Genomic DNA, 21,726 nt, shown 5'->3' with positions numbered 1-21,726 from the left:
GCAGGGTGAATATGAATATGTAAAAAAGCTCTTAACCTGCCTTAATACATATTGTATATTAGAAAATTCAGATTAATTTACAAAACTGGTTCATTAATTATTTGCCTATATTTTCTTAATGAACTGAAAGTGTAGGGTATAATGTTAAATAATAATGGTAAAAACTTCCTGAAACCAAAAAACTTGACCTCATTATATTATGGGGTCAGACTCATTTTCATTTCTTGATTTCATTTCTTCTTACTTCCTCAAACAATTTCCCTTTATGCTTGTTTTAACTTAAAACTCTAAATTATAACTCTAATGTTTTTTGATCAATTGTCACAATGAACTGTCATTGATCTATTTGCAAAAGCCACAGTGGGTGATTCTCTTTTAAAAAGGAACTCTTGGTGCATCCCTTAGTGCATCATCCCCCCACATCTATTGGGAACGTGTGAACATGTCAAACATACCTTGAGTTAGCAAAACAATGTCTACTGAAAGGCATTTTAGGAAGTGTACGGATCCGTGTCAGTGCTTTCTGATGACTCACATGACCTTTGCGCTATGTGTCTGGGTGAAGAGCACGCAGATCTGTTCTTGAGGGGACAGAGTTGTTCAATGTGAACGTTTCTCAGAGAGGAAGCTCTGCTCTGATTTGTCCTTCTTATCAAGGGAACAGGGAGCAGTGGGCAACCATTTATGCTGTGGCACCTTGGTCAAGGGCACCTCAGTCGTTTTATTGAGGGTGGGAGAGAGCACTGTACATTCACTCCCCCACCTACAACTGGGCCCGAGACTTGAACCCACAACCTTTGTATTACAAGTCTGAGTCTCTAACCATTAGGCCATGACTTCACAGTGAGGAGACTGAGATCGTGGGGGGTCTCAGATGGCACTTGCTGATGAGTTTGTGTATAACTCTCTGACTAAAGATGAAGATGTGCTGTCACATACATCCTCTGATCCAGCAGGAAATGCTCTGCTGGCTTCCAGTCAAGGTGAGCAGGATATTCTGATATTTCTCAGCCTGCCTGCCCTGCCAATGAAGAGCTGTTGGATGTTATGGATAGATTAAGGATTATGGATACTGCTATATTAGATTTTAAGAGGAAGCATAAAAATGAGCAATTGCTTGCAGTAGACTTGATAAGTGATATTTATGCAGCCATAACAGCCCAGCTCCCTTGAGCCTCCCATTCCTTCCTGATCTTCATAATATCAGCAAACAGCTGCAGCAATCGGTAGGTTGATGGCGGCAATGGTGACCACTGAGCAGTGGTGTAGTCTAGTTGTTTGTAGCTAGTATGTGATTTTTATTTTATTTTTTTCCTCCCAGCCTCATACTCGCCCGTCCCAGAGCAGCACCTCATAAGCACCACCACACTCACTAAACGGGGCTCCATGCTTACTTTTATTTTTAAGAGCACTTGCTGCTTATTAAAAAATAAATAAAAATTAGGAGCACAGAAAAAAATTCAGGAGCACCTTCTGAACAATAGCAAAAATTAGCCTTCCATTTACAAAGTAATATCGGACTCCTTAAAGTGAATTATGGGACATTGTTTTTCTAACTTTATTAAAAGTATGTTATCTTTTATGTCAAATTCAAAAGTGTATTTTTTTAAGCTTTTTTTTCAAGATTTCTAATTAAAACAATGGGATAAGAATAATAAGTTACAGATATTAAAATCGGTATTAACCAAATCAATTTGCACTAGAGAGGTGGCAGAGAAGAACACAAGTGTCTTATTTACAGATATTTAATGAGGCTCAGAGGTTGCAATTAACTTCATAAATTCATGTTGAGAATAATGTTCAAATATAAGATTTTGTTTAGAAATATCCAAATGATCCATAATCACTCACTGCTTGCTCACAGGTCTAAAGGTCCGCACAAGGCATCCCATCCTCATCGCTAAATTGTCGTGGCAATATTCCATTTCAATTTAAGGTATGAGACCTTAAATAAATGAGTTTTTTAAATATTTATGTTCTTGGAAGAAAAATTCAACCGTCACACAGTCATTCAAGTTGACTGCAGAGTGCGACGAAGAGGAAAACACCTTGAACAAACCCCAAATCAAATAAGGATGCTTCTATCTCATCCAATAATGAGAGGTCGACCTCTGGCTTCCCAAAGATCTCCCAGACTCTCTGAACCATTTGCAGATGGGGCATCCACTCCTCTGAGGAGACATTGCTCCGGGACAGCATGTCTGCTTCTTGGTTCAACCTGCCTAGCACATGCATTACTCTCATTAAACACAAGTTGAGCTGAGTGCATTTTAACAGGTGCTCCACCAGAATGACGAGGCACTTTGAGTGGAGCCCTCCATGGTGATTTATATAGAACACAACGTCATACCGTCCGAGAGGACTAGAACGTGGTGAACCTTTCTCAGACCTTCCTCTTTCAACTACAGACCGAAAGCCAGTTTATCATCGCACAGAGCTCCACAACCTGTGTTGGACTCATCTGTTGACACAACCTTCCTTCTGCAGACAATTCCCAGATACACAAACAGATATTTGGCATAGAGCATGATATTTTCTAACGCTTATGAAAACATCCTGGCTCTGCCACTGCCTAATACTGAAAGAAGGTAGCTGTGGCGAGTGGGGCGGGGCCGAGAGGCGTGGGAACGAGGAGTGAGGCCAGGTGTAGCGATTGGAGATGAGCTGCACCTGCGCCCCGCCGCCGGTCTTGAGTCCCACGTAGGAGATGGAAGGATATAAAACTGGAGTGACGACCGTGAAGGACGAGAGAGGACCAGGCCTGGGATATTACTTTATGTGTTTGCTTTTAGTTTATGCGCACCAGTCGTCCGTGAGGGGCTGGTGCGCCGTTTTGTATTTATTTATGAATTATTAAAATGAGTTTTGATTGTGCGCCGGTTCCCGCCTCCTTCTTCCCGATGAATATGGAGATTTGTTTGTTACAGTGGTGCCGAAGCCCGGGAGAAGGAGGGACGCGCTGCTGAAGATCCCTCGCCGCTGTGGTGAATCCGCGGTGCCCTCGAGCTGGCGAGGTATGTGCCGCCAGGGACGCTCGAGGCGGTGGGCTGGAGCGAGTTGCCGGGGACGGGCGAGCTCGCTGCCGACCGCCCACGACAAGGAGGGGCGGCTGCCGTCCGTGAGGGAGCGGAGGAGTCGGCGCCGTTCGCCAGGGGGCCGGAGCCTGCCGCCTCCGTGACGGAATCCGGAGGGGCAGGGAACGGGGGACTCCTGCCGGCTGCCCAAAACCGGAGGAGCCGTCGCCGTCCATCGGGCGGCGGAGGAGTGTCGCGCCGTCCGCCGAGGGCCGTCCAGTGCCACCGCCAGGCACCGCGGAGGAGATCACCCAGCTGGTGGAGGGCCGAGCAGCAGTGCGTCTGGGAACCGGATTTTTTTTTTCTCTCTCCTCTCTCGTCCTTGTCGCTCCTCCTTCCATCTCCTTTTCTCTCGCCTCGTCTGTCCTACCCCCAGGTTCCTGCAGGTCCCCGTGAGCGGTCCCCCCCGGAGGGAAGGGGGGGGGGGGGGAGTAGAGCGCAGTCTCGAGGGTACCCCCCGGCCTGCGAGGGGCGATGGGGGTATGTGGCGAGTGGGGCGGGGCCGAGAGGCGTGGGAACGAGGAGTGAGGCCAGGTGTAGCGATTGGAGATGAGCTGCACCTGCGCCCCGCCGCCGGTCTTGAGTCCCACGTAGGAGATGGAAGGATATAAAACTGGAGTGACGACCGTGAAGGACGAGAGAGGACCAGGCCTGGGATATTATTTTATGTTTGCTTTTTATTTATGCGCACCAGTCGTCCGTGAGGGGCTGGTGCGCCGTTTTGTATTTACTTTTGAATATTAAAATGAGTTTTGACTGTGCGCCGGTTCCCGCCTCCTTCTTCGCGATGAATATGGAGATTTGTTTATTACAGTAGCCTACCAAAATCTAGCTGCAAATGGCTAATTGAAAAAAGGTATATAAAAGGCAAGGCAATTTATTTCTAAAGCACGATTAAAAACAACAAGTTGACCAGTGCTGTACAGATTCTAAAAACATAAATAAGCAAACAACATATACAAAAATATAAATAATAATAATAAAAATAAAAAACATTTAACAAATAACACCATTTCACTGAATAGCATTTTGCAAAAAAGCCTGGGAAAAAAAAAAGTTTTTAAAGGGGACTTAAATGACACCAATGTGGAGGCAGTTCTTATGTGTAAAGGCAAACCATTCCAAAGCCTAGGGGCCGCTACTGCAAAAGCACCGTCCCCTACTGCTTTCGTCTCAACCTAGGGACAATCAAAAATAGGTCAACCTCCATTCGTTTTTTTTTTTTCTTTCGTTGAAATACGAAATTTTATTTCGGTTTTTTTCGTTTTAATTCTTAATCCCAGTTGTTGAGAAGCATCGCGGAAGCGTTTACTATTCAAATGCAAGCCGAGAGATGTATGTTTTGTGACAGACAAGGGTTGGGGGCACACGTAGAGGGCCAATCAGTTCTCTGTTTTCATGCCCCCTCCCCCGTCTACGCCACTGGTTTACTAATGTAACTCATTTTAATGCGAAGATAGTGTGAGCTTTCTTATCTGTAGATGGAAGTTTTTTTTTTTTTTTTTTTTTTTTTTTAATGGAACGGTACCAAAATGCAATTTAATTAATGAAATTATCATTATCTGTTTTCCCCCCTCCTGATTTCACAACTGGGGCGGAAACGATGACCCGTGCTTGAGTGATAGTAGCAGACGCAGTCTGCTGTCTGCTTCAATGACTCGGTTATTTTGTTAACTATTAGACTGTTGGGTTTTGATGCTGGCGTCATGATGGATAATAACAAAAAGGTCTGCAGCAGCACGTCGGGGCTGCAGCATCAGCACAGAAGGTGAGGAAATGATGCTACATTATTTCGAGAATCTACAAATACACGTGTTAGATTTTCAATCATCGTGTAGGCTACATGCCAGGGCATCTAAACAGCATCCGATTTGTGCTTACAACAAAATAAAGTTGACTCGACGATTAGCTTTTCGGTCAATAAAACCTAATTTGTTTGGCATATAGTGACAAAATGAGTATATTTGCGAAATGCACTACTATGTAGAAGGATACATATCCTAATCCGCCTTGATATTGCAATGCTTAAATGCTGAAGCTTCAAAGTTGTGCAAAGAACAAAACGAAACCGCAGAGGAAAAAAAAACCGTTCAGCCAGTGTCTTAAATGGTTAAAATATTAAGATGTTGAGTATTTCAGATATCCTAGCCTACATGTATTTAAAATACGTTTTTGGAATACAAAATACAAACAAAGTGAAAAATTAAACTGTTTGTAATGAAGGACTATAAATAGCCATTTATTAGGCGATTATGTATCATTACTGCTAGATAAAATATTGAAAATGTTAATGTTAAAGTCAGCTGTTAAAGAATGCAAAAAAATGTACCATGAATCAATCAGTAAATGTGAGTTCAATGTGGGGATATTATAAGTTGTAGTTTTATTATAAATATCAGTTTTATATGTTTGCAGGATCATGATTTTTCATGGCCAATTCCGATACCGATTTTTTTACAACCAAACTGGCCAATTCCGATACTGATTTCCGATTTTTTTTTTTATCTTTAAGCAACAAACAAGAAAGAAGGAAAGTATGCATAAACAAGATGTTTATTTGGTATTTAATAGGCCAAACTGGCTTTTGGCTATTGAAAACAATAAGCATAACCATCTGAAATTAACGGCAGTAACTGCACAGTAAGTAGCCTACATTCAGTACAAACATAGATCGTAGCCTACAGACATCAGCATTTAGCTTTTGTTTTTGAATTGGGTTGAAACTACAGAGAACTGGCCTTAAATTAAAAGATTAACTGTAACCATGTGAAATTAAAGGCAGTAACTGCATAGTTCTAAAATCCAAACACAATCAACACACATTCATTAAGATGTTTCTTAATCAGCATTCAATTTTTTAGTTTTTAAATTTGGTTTTAAATTTAAAAAAGGTTCCTTACCAGTGAGACTGAATAAAAGTATGCTATGTAAATACATTATTCCAAAATGTTAAAATCAAGCAATGTTGGTGCGAATTAAAGAAAGATGCAAAGTGTTTAATTCATCCAATTAATTAAATGGGTATTTTTATATCCTAATGATATTGAAAACATATGACTGAATTGAAGGAAAGTGAATATTTGTCTATTTTATTGTTTTAAATTGAATAATACTACTATAACGAGACAACTAAAGATTCTTATTTGAAAAGAGACATGTCCATTACATAAATTTATCATCTACAAAAGTAATTGTGCTTGGAACCTTGTCATTGTCACTTTTGGCTATATGTAAAAAAATAAAATAATAATAATAAAAAATATATGTGTGTGTGTGTATATATATATATATATATATATATATATATATGTATGTATATGTGTGTGTGTGTGTGTGTGTGTGTGTGTATGTATATAAGAGGGAGCTATCAGAAAGAAAAATACTTTCAATAAAATAAGCTGCATTGTTTCTTTACCTTCTATGGGTAATTATAAATGTATTCTCATGCCTTTGATGCCTTAAATATTTCAGGAATCTTAAAATATACTCCCATTAATCCCATAGCAAACCTCTCATATTAATTCTGTCATAGGCTATCTACAAAGGTCACCCTGTATCAAAACCAGTGGGAGAACTTTGTGGGATTTTTTATTGTTATAATTATATATTTATATTATTATTTAGACGTCTTTAAATTAAGGATCTACTCTTTAATACAATATTTAAGCGAAAACATTATAAAATCATAAAAGACATGAGAAGACATTTACTTACAAATGCCTACATAGGGTAAATTAATGAATTTTTAATTTTCCTTAGCTGTAAGTCATATTCAGAATGGACTCCAAGCAAATAAACGTAGAGCGGGGCTTCGTTAATTGATTGGATCATTGGAAGATGGGCGTTGCCGTTGAGAGCTCCATGAACCACGTGACTGCGTGGCGGCGAGATCAAAGCTTGTCGTAACGGTTTCCTCAGAGCGCGAATCCAGTGGAATAGTCAGGTCAGTTTAACGTTGAAAGAGAGGAGGTAAGATTGAAATTTGAAAAATGCTAATATTTTAACATTAGTCAACTGTTTTAAATCAAACGAGTCGATTTTTCGATAACTCGATAGAGAGAGAAGATGAAAGTTGTGTCTGAATTACCTGCATCTGTAAGTTTCTCTCTACAAACGATGAATCTGATAGTTAACAGGTAAGTTAACTTACTTAAAAAACACATCCTTGCCGAGAAATTGTTTGCTATATTATATATAGCCAATGGGTCTCCAACACATCGCTCTTAATGACATTTCTTAATGAAAACGGCTGCAGACTTCGATCGCTCCTCCCCGTCTTTCAGAGACCGCGGCGGCGCAGAGCTAACTTAGAAACCGAGGATAAAAAGCGGCTTTCCCACAGGATGCGGAAAGAGCTGCGCTATTAAACCCATTCATTTCAATGGCTTGCGTCGTGCGAGGGCTTTTGTTGCTGCTCCGACGAAAGCGCGCACGCCGCGTAAAGTTCCAACTTTGTAAAGTGCAACTTTTAAGGTGTGTTAAACACCTATTAGTTTCATGCATGCTTATTTGCATGCATATTACTAGATTATTAGCCATGTATTAGTGCTAATTAAGAACATATTAATGCTGCTGTCAAACTGGATTTACAAATTAAATCAGTCTGACAATTTTTTTTTTTCAGACGAATGCAAAATCAGACCAGATTTTTGTTGTAAATCTTAACCGGTCGATGGAAAATAGCCTACCTTGTTATCAGAGGTATGTAGAACTGTTTATGGAGCAGATAAGTTTAAATTTATAATTCTGACTCATCCTTTTATTAAAATAATAATAATAATAATAATTAAAGGCTGATATATTATAATTTTCTTTTTTTTTAAATGGTCAAACTTTTATTTGAACATGTAGTACATATCAGTAGACACTAGATAACATGTTATGATTTTTTTTTTTTGTTAGTTTAAAATGTGGCCATGATTTTTAAATGTTTTATTTCACTGTCTAGGCAAATAAAAAGTGGATAGTGCTGCTAATTTTATTTGTTGGCCTTTGTCATAAAATTGGTAAAATTATTTCAGTGTGTAACAGTACTTTTTCCAGCACATTTGAACAAAGGTGTGTATAGCAGTTTGGATTGATACATTATTTAAGAGATTTAAGTACTTTATAACATTGGAAGCTCTTAGCCGCTTTCATTTTTTAAAATTAGCTCCCGAATGAAATAAGGTTGGAGACCCCTGATGTAGCCTATATTATATATCTATATCTAAGAGAGCAACTTGTTGTTTGCATGTAACGTGATTATGCAGTTCATTGTTAATGTATTTGAATACTGCTGTTTACATGCTATTTTTGGTCTGATCTATTTTAGCATGCAGTAATGGCCAGCCATGATCTGCTGTAGTGCTGGACAGGAGGATGACAGAGAAAGGAAACCATGGAGAAATACCTTTCCAAATATGTCCCATTCTTCACTCTGCTGGCTCTTTCAGGGCTCTTATTCCTGCTGTGGAATATCACCTCATTGGAAGTGAGTAAAAGCAAAGTCCCTTTCAAGCAAAGTTATATATGCGGCTATAATCGCAAAAAGTGTGCATGTACATTCATAAATGCGAGTCTCAGGTTTCAAGGGGAACTGGAGCTTCTAATGGCAGCTGCAGTAACGCACAGACTTCACAGATTGGAAACTGGCTGTTTTATTCAGAAGGCCATTCATAAGTAATAGGAGTAAAACTAATAGAAGTCTTGTATGTCTGTAGACTTTGGTAAAAGTCAGAGAATTGTGTCACAGCAGCTTCACAGTGATGAACAGGAGAATAACAGAAGTTCTGGAAACTCACAGGTGCACGAAAAATAATATTTTAATTGTGATCACAATTTTTGCTCTCTCAATTTATTAAGCAAAATCAGTCTTCAGTATTTGCTGGTTATTTATACTGAAAAAATTTACATTTTCATTTTACATTTGTGTCATCTTGCAATGGTAGCAAGTCTACACAAGCATTCATGGTTGCGGTTGCCAGATGTCAAGTGTTTAAATCACCCAGTCAGAGCTTTTCTCTTAAATGGAAACATTTTCCAAAAAAAAAGGGCCAGCCATGATTCACTGATTTATTGTTCTAGTTAATGAACAATAAATTTGTAATCCATCTTATTTTTGCAATGTGGAAATAGTTAATATTTTCTTCATTTGTGCAAGTTTTACTAATGCATGTAATATTTTAATATCTCATGATCATGCACTTGTTTTCGATGGTTATTTTAATAACACAGATTAATCTTGCCCTCTGAACCCTACAGACATTCTCATGCTTCTCTGTACTAGAGGTCTTCACAGTGCACCCGAGACCCGTCAACCACGCTTTACATTTTTTCCCATATTTATAATAATAAAAAAACAGTTTAATCTTAAAGTTTTAGTGGTCAGATTCCGACTCGACACAGAGCAGAGCACAGAGATGATACTCGACATTTAGGGTCCAGCTTTCGAAATATTAGAAGGGTCCGGGTCGGTTCGGTGTAGTACATTACGCGTCTCTTTCGGGCTGGGCACAAATTTTTGGACCCGTGAAGACCTCTAATCTGTACTGAAATTTCACATTAAATCTTCTGTTTTTGTCTTCTGTAGAGCTGGAACTGTCAGACAGTATCTACCTTCTATCAGCTTCAGAAAAGCATCCAATCAGTATTGAAGACCTCTGAATTTTTACCACCGGTGGAGTTTAACAACTCCTTCTGTGCCCACCTCGGCCAGGAGCCCACTGCAGATGAAGCCATGGAGGAGAACTATCTTCTCAAATCCATTGCCTGGCCAGAGCCATCGGTCCTAGGACTGCCATTACGTCAAAGTAGTGATCCTGCACAGAGCTACTATACAATCCAAGACCCTGGAGATCTGCAGGTGGGTGGGCAGCTTGTGGTGAAGGTACAGATGCATAACTTTTTGGATCAGCCCAAACAATATGGAGGAGACTTCCTAGTTGCGCGACTTCACACACCAGAACTGGCAGCAGGTGTGGTTGGCCAGGTACACGACCACAACAAAGGAAACTACACTGTATTTTTTCCTCTGCTTTGGGCAGGTGTTGCCCAGGTGGAACTGACAATGATTCACTCCAGCGAAGCTGTGATGGTCCTCAGGCGATTGAGAGAGGAACAGTCGGACCGAGTGTTCTTCAAGAGCCTCTTCCGCTCAGGGTACCTTTCTGAAACCACTTTGTGTAACTTGTGTCTGCCGCACAAACAGCAGCCACTTTGCAACTACACAGACCCCCAGACCGGAGAACCCTGGTTCTGTTATAAGCCCAAGATGTTAGACTGTGATACACGGATTAACCACTCAAAAGGAGGGTATAAGAAACACCTTCTCACTGTTTATGAGACACAGTTCTTCCAAAGGTGAGTGAGAAGTTAAAAGTGGTTGAGAGATAATGTTTATTTTTATTGGCCAATAAAAATGCAAATTGCACAGAATGCAAATAAATGTAAAATTCTTAAGTTTAATGATGAACATACATCTTTTCTACTTCTTGAATGACACCTACCTTTTTTTTTCTTCTAGTGGAGTAAATATAAAAATTCCAATACATTCTGCAGGGATGGACAATGTGACTGTTCAGCCTGCTAAAGGTATTGTTGCACATGTAATATTATATTTACACTTCCATTCAAAAGTTAAGGGTGGGTAAGATTTTTAAAAAGGAAATCTCTTAGGCTCATCAAAGCTGCTTTTATTTAATCAAAAACAAAATTTAGTCAAGACCATTTTGGGAATAAAACATACAAATTGTATTGTTGATTCATAAGTTATCTTTGTCTGTATATGGGGGGTTTTGCTTTTCAATAAATTATTATAGTCTGCGGTTAACCTCCCAAGGTACCATCAACAAGACATCAATACAACAACTGTGGCTGTCCACATGATACAAAATAAGTAAGCTATTGATTGAAAATTATTTATAAGGGGTGACAATTAATAGAGACCATGAATATAATGTTCGAGGACTGCTTGCAAGGCTCGTCATGATACCGTGATCTGAAATGGAGAGAGAGAGACATTGAGAGACATACAACAACTGCACAGAATATAGTCAATAGAAGGAGGTTGGAGGGTTGTTTGTGAGCTTGGCTAAACTAAAGCGGTATTAATAGTGCAACGTATACTGCATACAGTTGTGCTCATAAGTGTACATACACATTGCAGAATATGCATATATGATAATAATTGTAACAAAATGAGAGGCTACAACGTGACTATAGACAACAGAACCCATTATAATTGTTGATTCTGTCTATACTGGATGCAGCACTGATAGAAACAACAAATCCCCAACAGTAAACTGATGCCCAGTTCCTGTTTTTGACATGCATTAATGCCACTTCTGACCTGAAAGAGAAACTGATTTGCAACATGATGCAACAGCACTTGTGTCCGATCTAGATCTGGATCACAAGGAAGGCAATTGTAAGACTGTTTTACAACTTGTATTGTTATCTTTATGGTTCTGTTGATGGAGTGATCCTCTCTCTAGTCTTTCCTCTCCTCCTTCAAGCCTGTATCAGTGGGCGGGGCTAAAGAGGCAGTGATGTAGAAGCAGGTGTTGATCTTCTGCTGGGGGGGTATTTAGACACACTATTACATCATAAAGTGGCACATTCCAAAACAAGTCATTTTCTGAGCTTGGTTTTAATAATTAAAAATGTAAAAAATTTAACTGAGAAAGCTTTGAGTTTAGAAATGTACAGGATGTTTTTATAGTACATTGACCATTGAAATTTTATTTCTCAGTTCATGGCCCCTTTAAGATTCAAGGGTATATAAACTTTTGAACGGGGTCTTTTTTAAATGTAATTTAATCCTGTAATGTCAAAGTTGTGCTGCTTAATATTTTTGTGGAAACCATGATATCCTTTTGTAAAAATTGTAAATGTGTTTACATGTTGTTGTTATTCAATTTAATTTCATGCTGAATAAAAGTTTAATTGTATTGTCAAATCCTTCTGACCTGAAACTTTTGAAAGGTGTATCATTTTAAGTATATAAGAATAGTATTTAGGTTTAAGTTCTAAGTTCTCATCAGCATTTTTTCTTCTTAAATGGTGAGCTGTCTAGTTTGGAATTAACAACACTTTCTCATTTTAATCTTTTTCCTTTCCTCTTTCCTTCCAGTACGAACCAAAGGGATGCACCTTGAATCCACTCCTTCAGGGTACTACTACCAGGGATCATGGAGGCCATTGAGTGGACTCGTCATGCGTCAGTTTAATGCCTCTTCAGTCATAACACAGTGTCTTCAAGGGAAAATGGTGTACATGTATGGAGACTCCACTGTGCGACAGTGGTACGAGTATCTCATTTCCCATGTTCCAGGTCAGTAATATTTTTAAAGTTGCTGTATTGATTTTTTTTTTTTTTGTCTTTAACCACATCTTCAAAAATGTTTCAGTCAACCCAATGTTAAAAAAACCATAGCATTAGAAAATTAACGTGGAAAGCTTTTCTGATTGTTTGACAGGGATGCAAACTACAGAATCTTTCGACAGAAAATATCATTGTTTTAGAAAGAGGTTTTCCGTGTAGATTTGGTCATTTTACCAAATGGGGGTCTGTGAGGAGTGACAGGGAAAGAAAGACAATTCAGGCCTTTGAGGTTTTTTTTGTTGAGCAAAACAGAAGAGCTCCCAGCTTCAGTGATTAAAGCACAGCATTGTGTTCTTTCACAAATGAGCACGTGATTCAGTGTTTTCAGTGGTTCAGAGCAACTCAGTTCAAACTAAATGACGCTCCACACAATCTCAGGTGCTGTGCTTATACCATGGTCATTTGTCAGAAATTACTAATTATAACTTTTAATGATGTTGGCAGAGCAATATTTGACCGTAAGGCTAAAAATGCATTTATGGCTCTTTAGCTGTAACATTCTGCCCCCTTCAAATCAGATACAGAGATGAAATAGTGCAGTAGGATCACATAAAAAAAAAAAAAAAAGATTTATAACATTTACTTGAATTAATTCTCGTGGGGGTGGGGGTGATAGTTGCTTCCTTTGCTCCTGTTAACAAACGTTGGTTTTCACAAGACTCTCATACATCATCCTTCTGGAACTGCTTCCTTTACAACTGTGAGCGCAAGCTAGATTAAAAGGATTATATTACGTCTTGAATATGGATATTTTTCTACAGAAGGCATTTGTTCACACCCCGGGGACGCTCTTTTTTTTTTTTTTTTAATGGATGAGTTTTATATTAAACTTATGGAAATTAATCTATAATAAAAAAAAATAAATAATAATAATTAACATTATTATAGTATATTCTTATTGAATAGGTCAAATGTGAATGGATTGAGACTACTGAAGTAGAGAGATTTTTTTTGTAGTCTAGGGTGAGTTTTTCCTTATATCTTCATGCAAAATATATATTTTAAACACTTTATTCCTAAGTGGGCATGGATCTATTGTCTTCCTGATTCTCATCTACATCTTGCCTTCTGTTTTATCGCACAATATTATAGAGTTTAAGGAATTCAACTTTCATAGCCCGAAGAATGTTGGCCCGTACATGGCAGTGGACAGCAACCACAACATACTGTTGAGATACCGTTGCCACGGGCCGCCGATCCGCTTCACATCGGTGTCCTCGGCTGAGATGCACTATATCTCAAATGAGCTGGACGACTTACGAGGGGGCTCAGACACGGTGGTTGTGATTAGCATCTGGGGGCATTTTAGCACTTTCCCAGTACAAGTGTACATGCGGCGCCTGCGCCACATCCGCAGAGCAGTGATCCGACTGCTGAACCGAGAACCAGCGACCTTGGTGTTGATCCGCACAGCCAACCTCCAGAAACTGGATCCAGAGTCCAGCTTGTTCAACAGCGACTGGTTCTCCCAACAGCTTGATGCAGTGCTCCGAGCCATGTTTAAGCATCTGAACGTCCATCTGGTGGATGCCTGGGAGATGACACTCGCCCACCATCACCCTCATCAGCTACACCCTCCACCTGACATTATATCAAACATGGTTAATTTCATTCTTTCGCACATCTGCCCAGTGAAGAGAAAGAAAAAGCAGGGCTAAACTTCTCAACCAGTATTTGTGGGTTAGGAACTGGTGAGACTTAATGTTAATCATCCATAACTTTGTCTTTGGGATGAACCTTTTTGCTATCTTTTTAGAGATTATTTGCTTGGGCTATTTTTATCTGTTTGGCCTTGCAAAGGTTTATAATGATTTTGCTGGCAAAATTAAAATAGAAAAGCACCATAAACAGTTTACTTTCATGACAAAATCCTGAGGTATGCAGAATCTTTTTTTTTTTTAAGCTAAAACAAGTTTAATATTTTCCTAAAGAGAATTGATAATTCCCCCATAAAACATTTACAATTATATAGCACTTATAATTATTGATTTTATATTGGACTTGATCTTAAATGATTTCAGTATGGTGCTTTTTTTATGCTCATTGGAAACACATGGATGAGGTTTTGTTCTTTTTATAATTATTTATGCTTGTTCTCCACTACACGTGGGTGAGTTAATGATTACATTCATTTTTTGGATAAACTATTCCTTTAGGGGAAAAAAAAGCTACCAACCTCAAGCTTGCAAATGTAAATTATTATTGAAAATTTTAATTAACTTATGTATAAAGCAGCTTTTAAAAGAAAAATAGAGAATTTCAGAATAATAATTACTATTACAGAAGTTATATGAGAGCACTAAGAAGTATGAGTGCAAGCACAACTGTTTCTGTGCTTTGGTAAATGGGAATGTGTTACCCGTTTATTATGTGTATCTGTCCAGCTAACATGTAGGTCAAGCGTGGTCATGTGACAAAGGTATAAAAGAGCATGCAGGTCACTGTCCTTTTACATATAAGGGGTATCCAGTGTTATCCAGAGATATGGACCATTTAGTCACTTATTAAATATACATTTGATCATTTTGTTCTAGTATAATCATTGACTTAAATATTCATTTTATGTCTTTATGTCTTTTATTAGTTTTAATATAATTTCTCCCATTCTGCATTTAGCTTTGAGAGAACTGAAAATATATACAGAGGTTAAACTGTCTGTTATATTTTAAGTTTCCAAATGCAATGTAAAAATTTACTCTCCAAAAATGGATATTCCGAATTTTTTTTGGAAGAGTTGTTTATGATCAGTTCATGTGCCTTAATTAACGCTACCTGTTTTTGAATTGATCTGTTCTATTACATTTTTATGTGATTTACATCTATAAAATTGTGGTTCTGTACAAGGGTTTCCATAGCATTTTTATTTATTTTATTTTTGCGCAGTGTTCATGGCTCACCAAAATAAATTCACTCTTAAGCATCCATTCTGCTTTTGTCTAAACATTGTTTGAATGATCTCTGGCACTGCAGATTGATTAATAATTTTTTTATGCAGTAAGATCCAGTCAGGAAGAAATTGATGACATCAAAGAGCAAATTATGGTGAAGAAATACGATTTTTTTAATATAGGTAAATGTGTTTATAAATAAATAAATCTTGAGAATAACTGAGATAAAAAAAAATCTTGAGTATTCCTGAACACATTGATACAATAACATTAAAATATAAAATAATACAAATTCATAATGTAAGATTAATTAAAAAAAGGGGCAGATTTTTTTTTTCATTACATTTTTTTGGGCAGGACAACCTGGAAAAAGGTAAGGATAATAAATTGAGAAATCGAAAATGTTAATTATGATATAAATAAGTTTGTACTTCATACTCTCTACAATTGTTTGTCTTTTAATAATTATATAAAAATAAGCCACAAGTTGGGTGAAGGATGATTTGGCCTTGTGTGCTAAGGGACTTGCTACAAGGATGGACTTGAGGTTTCATTTATTTTACTTGCATAACTTTGCTGAAAAGTTCAGATCAATATTCCCTTGAGCATCAGAGATTCATGACAGTTGTCATGTTTCTTATGACTATCTTGTTTTGCATGTGTTCTATGTTTTGTTAAACTTGGACACTTACTCATGGGTCTCACTCAAAAATATATCGGCCTACATCTCCACATGAGACCTTCAGACTTGGTGCCTGCCAATCCAGACACTTGTTTATATATTTATATAATGTTATATATGCAAACAACCTGTAAGCAAGCATTGTTTTACCATATGGATGAAGCATCTTTCAGGGCCAAAATGGTTCCCAGAAAAGTTTTCTATAGATCACACCATCTGCATTTCCAATCTCATTCTACTGAATGCAGTTTTTTGTAGCACCACATGGGGCCAGCAATGTAATCACAAAAACCCAGGCTAAATGGGAAAGCAGTAAACTACTGCTTAGTACTGTATATACTGTTTAGGTTCATAAGTAAAAAGTATATACTATTTTTTAGATGATAAATAATATTTATGACATCACGTAGAATACAACGGTAAACATTTACACTGTTGTTAAATGTAACCTCATACATAATTTAAAGAGTGATGTATATTTGTCATCTAGAAAATGCTTTATTAGAATTATTTTGGCTGATAATGAGTAAACAATAATAATAGTGTTTAAAATCTCAGCTGATAAGCTCGAATTTTCACTGGAAATAGGTCAGGTTATGTGCACTGCATTGTGGGATACATGTGCTCGGGTTGTACACTGCTCACTCGGTAACAAAACAATCCTTAATATGTGCAGAATAAACACAGTAGAAATTGTATGAGCAATATGGTAGTCCTTAACGGTTTCAAATAATAAATAACTTTAAAGTATGCAATTTATTTATAATGCCGAATAAAGGTGAATAACTAGGTAGAACATTTAACAGTACACCTGATTATAAGGGCAAGACACTAAGTAAATTAGATTTTAATGTTACTTTATTATTATTTTGATGTTAATCAAAAAATTCCAATATTACAGTACAGTTCAGTATGTTGTAAAGTATGGGTTTTGACCAAAATAATTTAATGTTATGGATGTGTAAAACCCTAATGCATTACAGATGTTTAATAAATATTTCCTAAGAAATACATATAATGAAAGAAAGCTTAAAATTGATATGGAGACATTGTGGTAAAAGTATGACAGAGGCTGAGTGAAGAAATTCACTCAATGGTAAAAATTATGATGGTAATTCAAGTATACTGGATGGAAAGCTCATATATCAAGATGCATTTGAAACACAATCCTTTAAAAAAAAAAAGTACAATCATACTAATATGAATATGTAACATGTTGTGCGTTATCAACAACCTTAATAATTGTTGGTTTAGGTACTAATGGCACGGGACAATGACCTGAACTGAAAAGAATCAGATGAGTGTGTGGAGACTGATAAAGGATGGAAAGTTTCTGTGGTACCAGTTGAGGAGAATCACTTTCGTTCATCTGGAAGCACTTTGCACAGCACTGGTATCAAGCCTGAGCTTCTTTCTCCTTTGCCTTCTGTTCCCGGTTATACCTGTGGGGAATAAAGAACTCACATACTGAACATGCCCCAACTTAGTCACACGCCTAAATTCAGGTTTCCTACACATTTTCTATTTCCTTACTTTTCCAGACTCAAATTTACAAATCTCTCAGTAGATTTTCACACACTGTTTAGCATAAATGATTCATACAGCATTATTTTTTACAGCTTTATATTTGGTATATAGTAAAGTCAATTGGCAGATTTATTAGATTAAATTCCATAATTTTCCAAATCACATCTATTTGGAGTGTTACAAGCTCTTGGTTCATAAAGAAGATCTGTACAGCTGCAAAGTCTCAAATCCAAAGAGATATTCTTTATAAAAGTTAAGTGCCAACCACCGTTGTTATGTCACGATGTGGGAAGATTTGCATAACACCACCCAAATGTTCACACAAAGTAGCGAAACTACTTTCTTTGGCCTTCCAAAGGAGGATACAACTAGAAATAGTGGTTAAGTTGTATTTACAACACTGTTCCAGAACAGTTCAACCCAAATATTCAGATGTGTGCATCACATTTTGCGGAGGACAAGGACTGTTTCCTGGGAGAGTAGACTACAATGCCTGTGTCCGTATCTATAAAGTGAGGCAATTCTATCTTTGCAACAACAGTCTGGCGATTCAGACACAGTCTGTAAGTTAGTTTTCATATTTAAAGAATTTGCCACTGACAATTAAAACGTGAGTTTTGAGCAGTGTAGAGTAGCACTTGTTGTTTGTCGTTTCTCCAATCACAAATGCAGACATGGTTTTATGTTTACGCAACACGCGCGTTCTGACAAATAATGCTTGTTACTCTTAATGTTTTGTTGAAAATATTCTGTAGGCCACTAATCAAAAGTTAGTTACGGACCCCAGCTCTAATTGGTTGTTTCTTACCGGGAGCGGTCCGTAACTTTTTTTTGTGTTCAAAGTATACAAAATGTATATAATAAGCGAGTACACCATGAATCCATTTTCCAAACCGTGTTTTTAGCCTGTCCTGAATCACTAGGGTACACCTATAATAAGTGTTTATATTCAGACTATTTTAGATTGCTTCAGGGGTACCGCGGCGGAGTAACCCAGTACCTTTGTGATTCTTCATAGACATAAACAGAGAGAAGTAGTTCCGGCTACAATGTCCTTCCGCAAGACGCAAGCAGTTCCGTTTATTAACCGCTAGAGCGTCAAAAGTTACCGACTGTAGCTTTAAATCAAGAACATTCACCTTTTGCTCATTTGCCCATTTAAGCGATTTTACAGCATGTATTCTGTAAGTGAATGAGAGTTCTCACTTCCATATTCTGAAGAGCTGTGATCCTCCTGCACCTCCAACAAAGAAGTTTACAGCAAAGAGATTCCAGTTCTTGGGTATAATGACCAAAGAGTACCTGGACCAAATAAGTCCTGAAAAACAGAAAGCGAGGGAGATTGGGATCGTTGTATTGTTGTTGTTTTGTTTTTGTTTAATATATACCTGTGGCGGTCAACACAGCAGATTGGGAGGTACTGAGTTTATCTGCTGGACGTGTCATGTCTGCTAAGCCAGCTAAGACCAGACCCTGTGTGAAATCAGAAATGAAATTAATTTAAATATAAATAAATATCAATTAATCCAAAGAACATCTAAATACTGTGTGTTGTTAATCTTACCCATTTAAACATTGGTGCCCAGAAGAAAACAGTCTTTGGACCTAAACAAAAAGCAAATCAATACATTTAAGTCATGTTTCACAGGTCAAATGTGTGTAATTGTGACAGGTTATCAGGTGATTCAACTTACATAACCTAAACCACTAACACAGAGGGGAATTATTAGGTGATGAAAAAAGAAAATGTTGGTTTGGGATCAAATATGTATATGTACTTCATTAAAGTGCCCCTATTATGCCATTTCCAGCGTGCAGCGTGTAATGTAGCTGAACGTGAATGTAAACGATCTGCAATGTTGTAAAGCTGAAAGTGTCTCAGTTCCATCTGTTTCTTCATGTAATCACAGACAGATTTGATGATGGCGGGATCAGATCTCCATGTGGAGCACCGGCTGTTGTCAGACTGCTTGTGCATTCAACAAACTCACTAGATTATTATTAAAATGAATGGCAAAATTAATGTTTGGAAATGTAAACTGATATCTCCTACTGACTAACTGCAGCAAAAGAAAAACTGGCATAAAACCCTTTTTTTGGGGTGAAAATACTAATGTGCCTAAGACTTTTGCACAGTACTGTACTTTACAAACGACATTGTTGCTACTTTATAAAGGATGACCATACAGTAATTCACAGAACTGATTAAAGACAGTGACAGACAGCATTCATTTTAAGTGATTGAAAGAAATACAGTAGAAACATCATGCGTGGTTTTGTATTAAATAATGACCCGAATCTGTAAACAGTCAATGTTTAAATATTCAATAAGACAATACACTGATCATCTTATCAGAGTTTGAGCCATCAGTGATCAACATAATGCAACAGACTTGTTTTAGAACACCTAAAAACAATCAATGTTAAAAATAAATTTTAATATCATTTAATAAAAGATCATATTTAGCACCGTAGTGCTAAATATAATATATGCTGAGGAGAAAATCTGTATGCCAGTTTGTTTGTTTGATCTTTTTTTTTTTAGTTTCTTGTCAGTCAACCTCTGCTTATCAACACACAGGTATTTTGATCTCTATTTATTCTAACACCAATGACTAGAACTATAAACACACTGACTTCCTTAAGAAAACTCATGTGATTAGAACAGAAAATATTTTCAGTTATTCAGTAACAGACAATATTACGGACAATGATTTATGTTTCTCAAGGGCACTTTCCACAAATACAGTACACTCTGGTGACCCATAACATCTCTTTCATTACATGTACAATTACAATTTTACACGTACAATGAATTATTGTTTCAAAACACTTATTAATACTAGATGGAAAATTACAGTCACATAAATCAAGACTTTTAACAGCATTGAGACATGCCCCAAAATTTGAAAAGACATATTATTAGTTAAACATATTTAGTTAAACACAAGTTTAGACATTGTTTCACTGATCAATTGTTTTAAATTAAAAAAACATTTCTTATGTATAAATACGTTTTTTTTTTTTTTTTAGATTTTAAGTCCCATATTGTACTCAAAAAAAAACACTCATAATAGCAAGACCTAGAACGGCAGACAACAATTCACCATGTTTTCCATGCAGGAATCAAATAATATAAAATAAATAAAAAAACATAATAATAATAATTTAAATTTCTACATATTATACAGTGGCTATATCTCATTACCATATAATTACACCTCAAGGACATACATAAAACATTTTCTATATCTTAAACCTCAATTAAATTCTAGGCTATGCATCGACGTTTATTTAAAAGCATTGGAGTCATTCTGTTTTTGAATTTAAACAATGAGACAAAAACACCTGCTCAGGAAGCAGTCTCTATGGCCTCAAGAGGTTAACCGGATCAGTATCAGTCACAAATAAGCTGTCACACTAACAGCATTTGTGTTACCTGCAGGGTGGTTATAAAAAGGTCTCAGTTTAGCCGGCAGCGTATGCTCGATCCTGTCGAGGATTCTGTGGTAAGAAGCTCTCAGCCCTACCATAGCCATGATGACTGCTAAACAAGCTATATGCTAAAACTGCACGCACAAAACACCGCTTAGGATGTGCAGAGCACTCTGCTGCTATTGTCCCGTGATGTTTCCAAAAGGCAAGAATCCGTAGTCAGTAAAACAAGAAATATGGATAAACATAAATTACAAAGTCTACTCGTTATTGTCCTACTTTCGACCTTGCTCATGTAGTTTACTGCTTTGTTTGTTGTCATGTGTCATCACGTCATGACGTGAATGAGCCTCTAAGGTGAAGGATTGGTTAATTTGGCCACGCCCCTTTGTGTGATTGGCTGGAATGGGTTCGCACGCTATTAAAAGGCGGGGCCTGGTCAGGTGGCTTTGAGGAAATAAACGACTAATCCAGAAGTTTACGGTTATGTGTAGAGATAATTGTGGAATTCTGGGTGTGAACGTTAAAATTCCAATCATTTCATTAAAATAAATAAATAATCGTCCTTCACAATGTTCAGAACAAACATTTATTGATCAATTTTTTTTAAACAATGTAGTGTGTTAATTAAAGACTCTGCACTACGTTTATATTTGCAATAAGTGTTTTGTCTATTTTGCATTGAAATTAGTTGTACACTTTATTCTTGTCAAAGAGGTCTACATATTTTTTTTCATATTTTGAAACTATATTTAC

The 21,726-nt window shown here is 37.3% G+C and overlaps 2 protein-coding genes across 6 annotated transcripts; one reads left to right on the top strand and one right to left on the bottom strand.

Moving 5' to 3' along the window:
• The first annotated feature begins 4,385 nt into the window (after window positions 1-4,385).
• On the top strand, window positions 4,386-15,718 carry LOC128019963 (NXPE family member 3-like). 5 transcript variants are annotated; one of them, XM_052606401.1, is made up of 8 exons: window positions 4,386-4,842; window positions 6,864-7,017; window positions 7,699-7,775; window positions 8,389-8,547; window positions 9,646-10,415; window positions 10,579-10,646; window positions 12,187-12,387; window positions 13,531-15,718. In XM_052606401.1, exons 4-8 carry the CDS (start codon window positions 8,455-8,457, stop codon window positions 14,094-14,096), a joined length of 1,698 nt encoding a protein of 565 aa, XP_052462361.1. In that variant the 5' UTR covers window positions 4,386-4,842; window positions 6,864-7,017; window positions 7,699-7,775; window positions 8,389-8,454; the 3' UTR covers window positions 14,097-15,718. The 5 variants fall into 5 exon arrangements, with proteins under 5 accessions (XP_052462361.1, XP_052462364.1, XP_052462366.1 ...); XM_052606404.1 differs by having other exon boundaries at window positions 6,834-7,017; XM_052606406.1 differs by lacking the exon at window positions 6,864-7,017.
• Window positions 15,719-16,848: 1,130 nt separating this feature from the next.
• Window positions 16,849-21,307, bottom strand: LOC128019965 (mitochondrial pyruvate carrier 2). Its single transcript, XM_052606407.1, has 5 exons — window positions 20,975-21,307; window positions 19,100-19,140; window positions 18,924-19,008; window positions 18,742-18,853; window positions 16,849-17,450 (listed from the first exon to the last, which is right to left on the bottom strand). The coding sequence occupies exons 1-5, from the start codon at window positions 21,072-21,074 to the stop codon at window positions 17,405-17,407; spliced, it is 384 nt and encodes a 127-aa protein (XP_052462367.1). The 5' UTR covers window positions 21,075-21,307; the 3' UTR covers window positions 16,849-17,404.
• Between the last annotated feature and the right edge of the window lie 419 nt (window positions 21,308-21,726).

Source organism: Carassius gibelio, chromosome A9 (assembly GCF_023724105.1).
Source record: "Carassius gibelio isolate Cgi1373 ecotype wild population from Czech Republic chromosome A9, carGib1.2-hapl.c, whole genome shotgun sequence".
Classification (NCBI taxonomy): Eukaryota; Metazoa; Chordata; class Actinopteri; order Cypriniformes; family Cyprinidae; genus Carassius; species Carassius gibelio.
This window is presented reverse-complemented; position numbering and strand designations above follow the sequence as displayed.

Coding starts and splice junctions, on each gene's coding strand:
- LOC128019963 (XM_052606403.1), top strand. CDS start 8,455: ATGGAGAAATACCTTTCCAAATATGTCCCATTCTTCACTCTGCTGGCT. Junction 10,416..10,578: donor GAGACACAGTTCTTCCAAAG/GTGAGTGAGAAG, acceptor TTTTTCTTCTAG/TGGAGTAAATATAAAAATTC. Junction 10,647..12,186: donor GACTGTTCAGCCTGCTAAAG/GTATTGTTGCAC, acceptor CTTTCCTTCCAG/TACGAACCAAAGGGATGCAC.
- LOC128019965 (XM_052606407.1), bottom strand. CDS start 21,074: ATGGCTATGGTAGGGCTGAGAGCTTCTTACCACAGAATCCTCGACAGG. Junction 19,141..20,974: donor TTTTTATAACCACCCTGCAG/GTAACACAAATG, acceptor CTTTTTGTTTAG/GTCCAAAGACTGTTTTCTTC. Junction 17,451..18,741: donor CAGCTCTTCAGAATATGGAA/GTGAGAACTCTC, acceptor TATTCCCCACAG/GTATAACCGGGAACAGAAGG.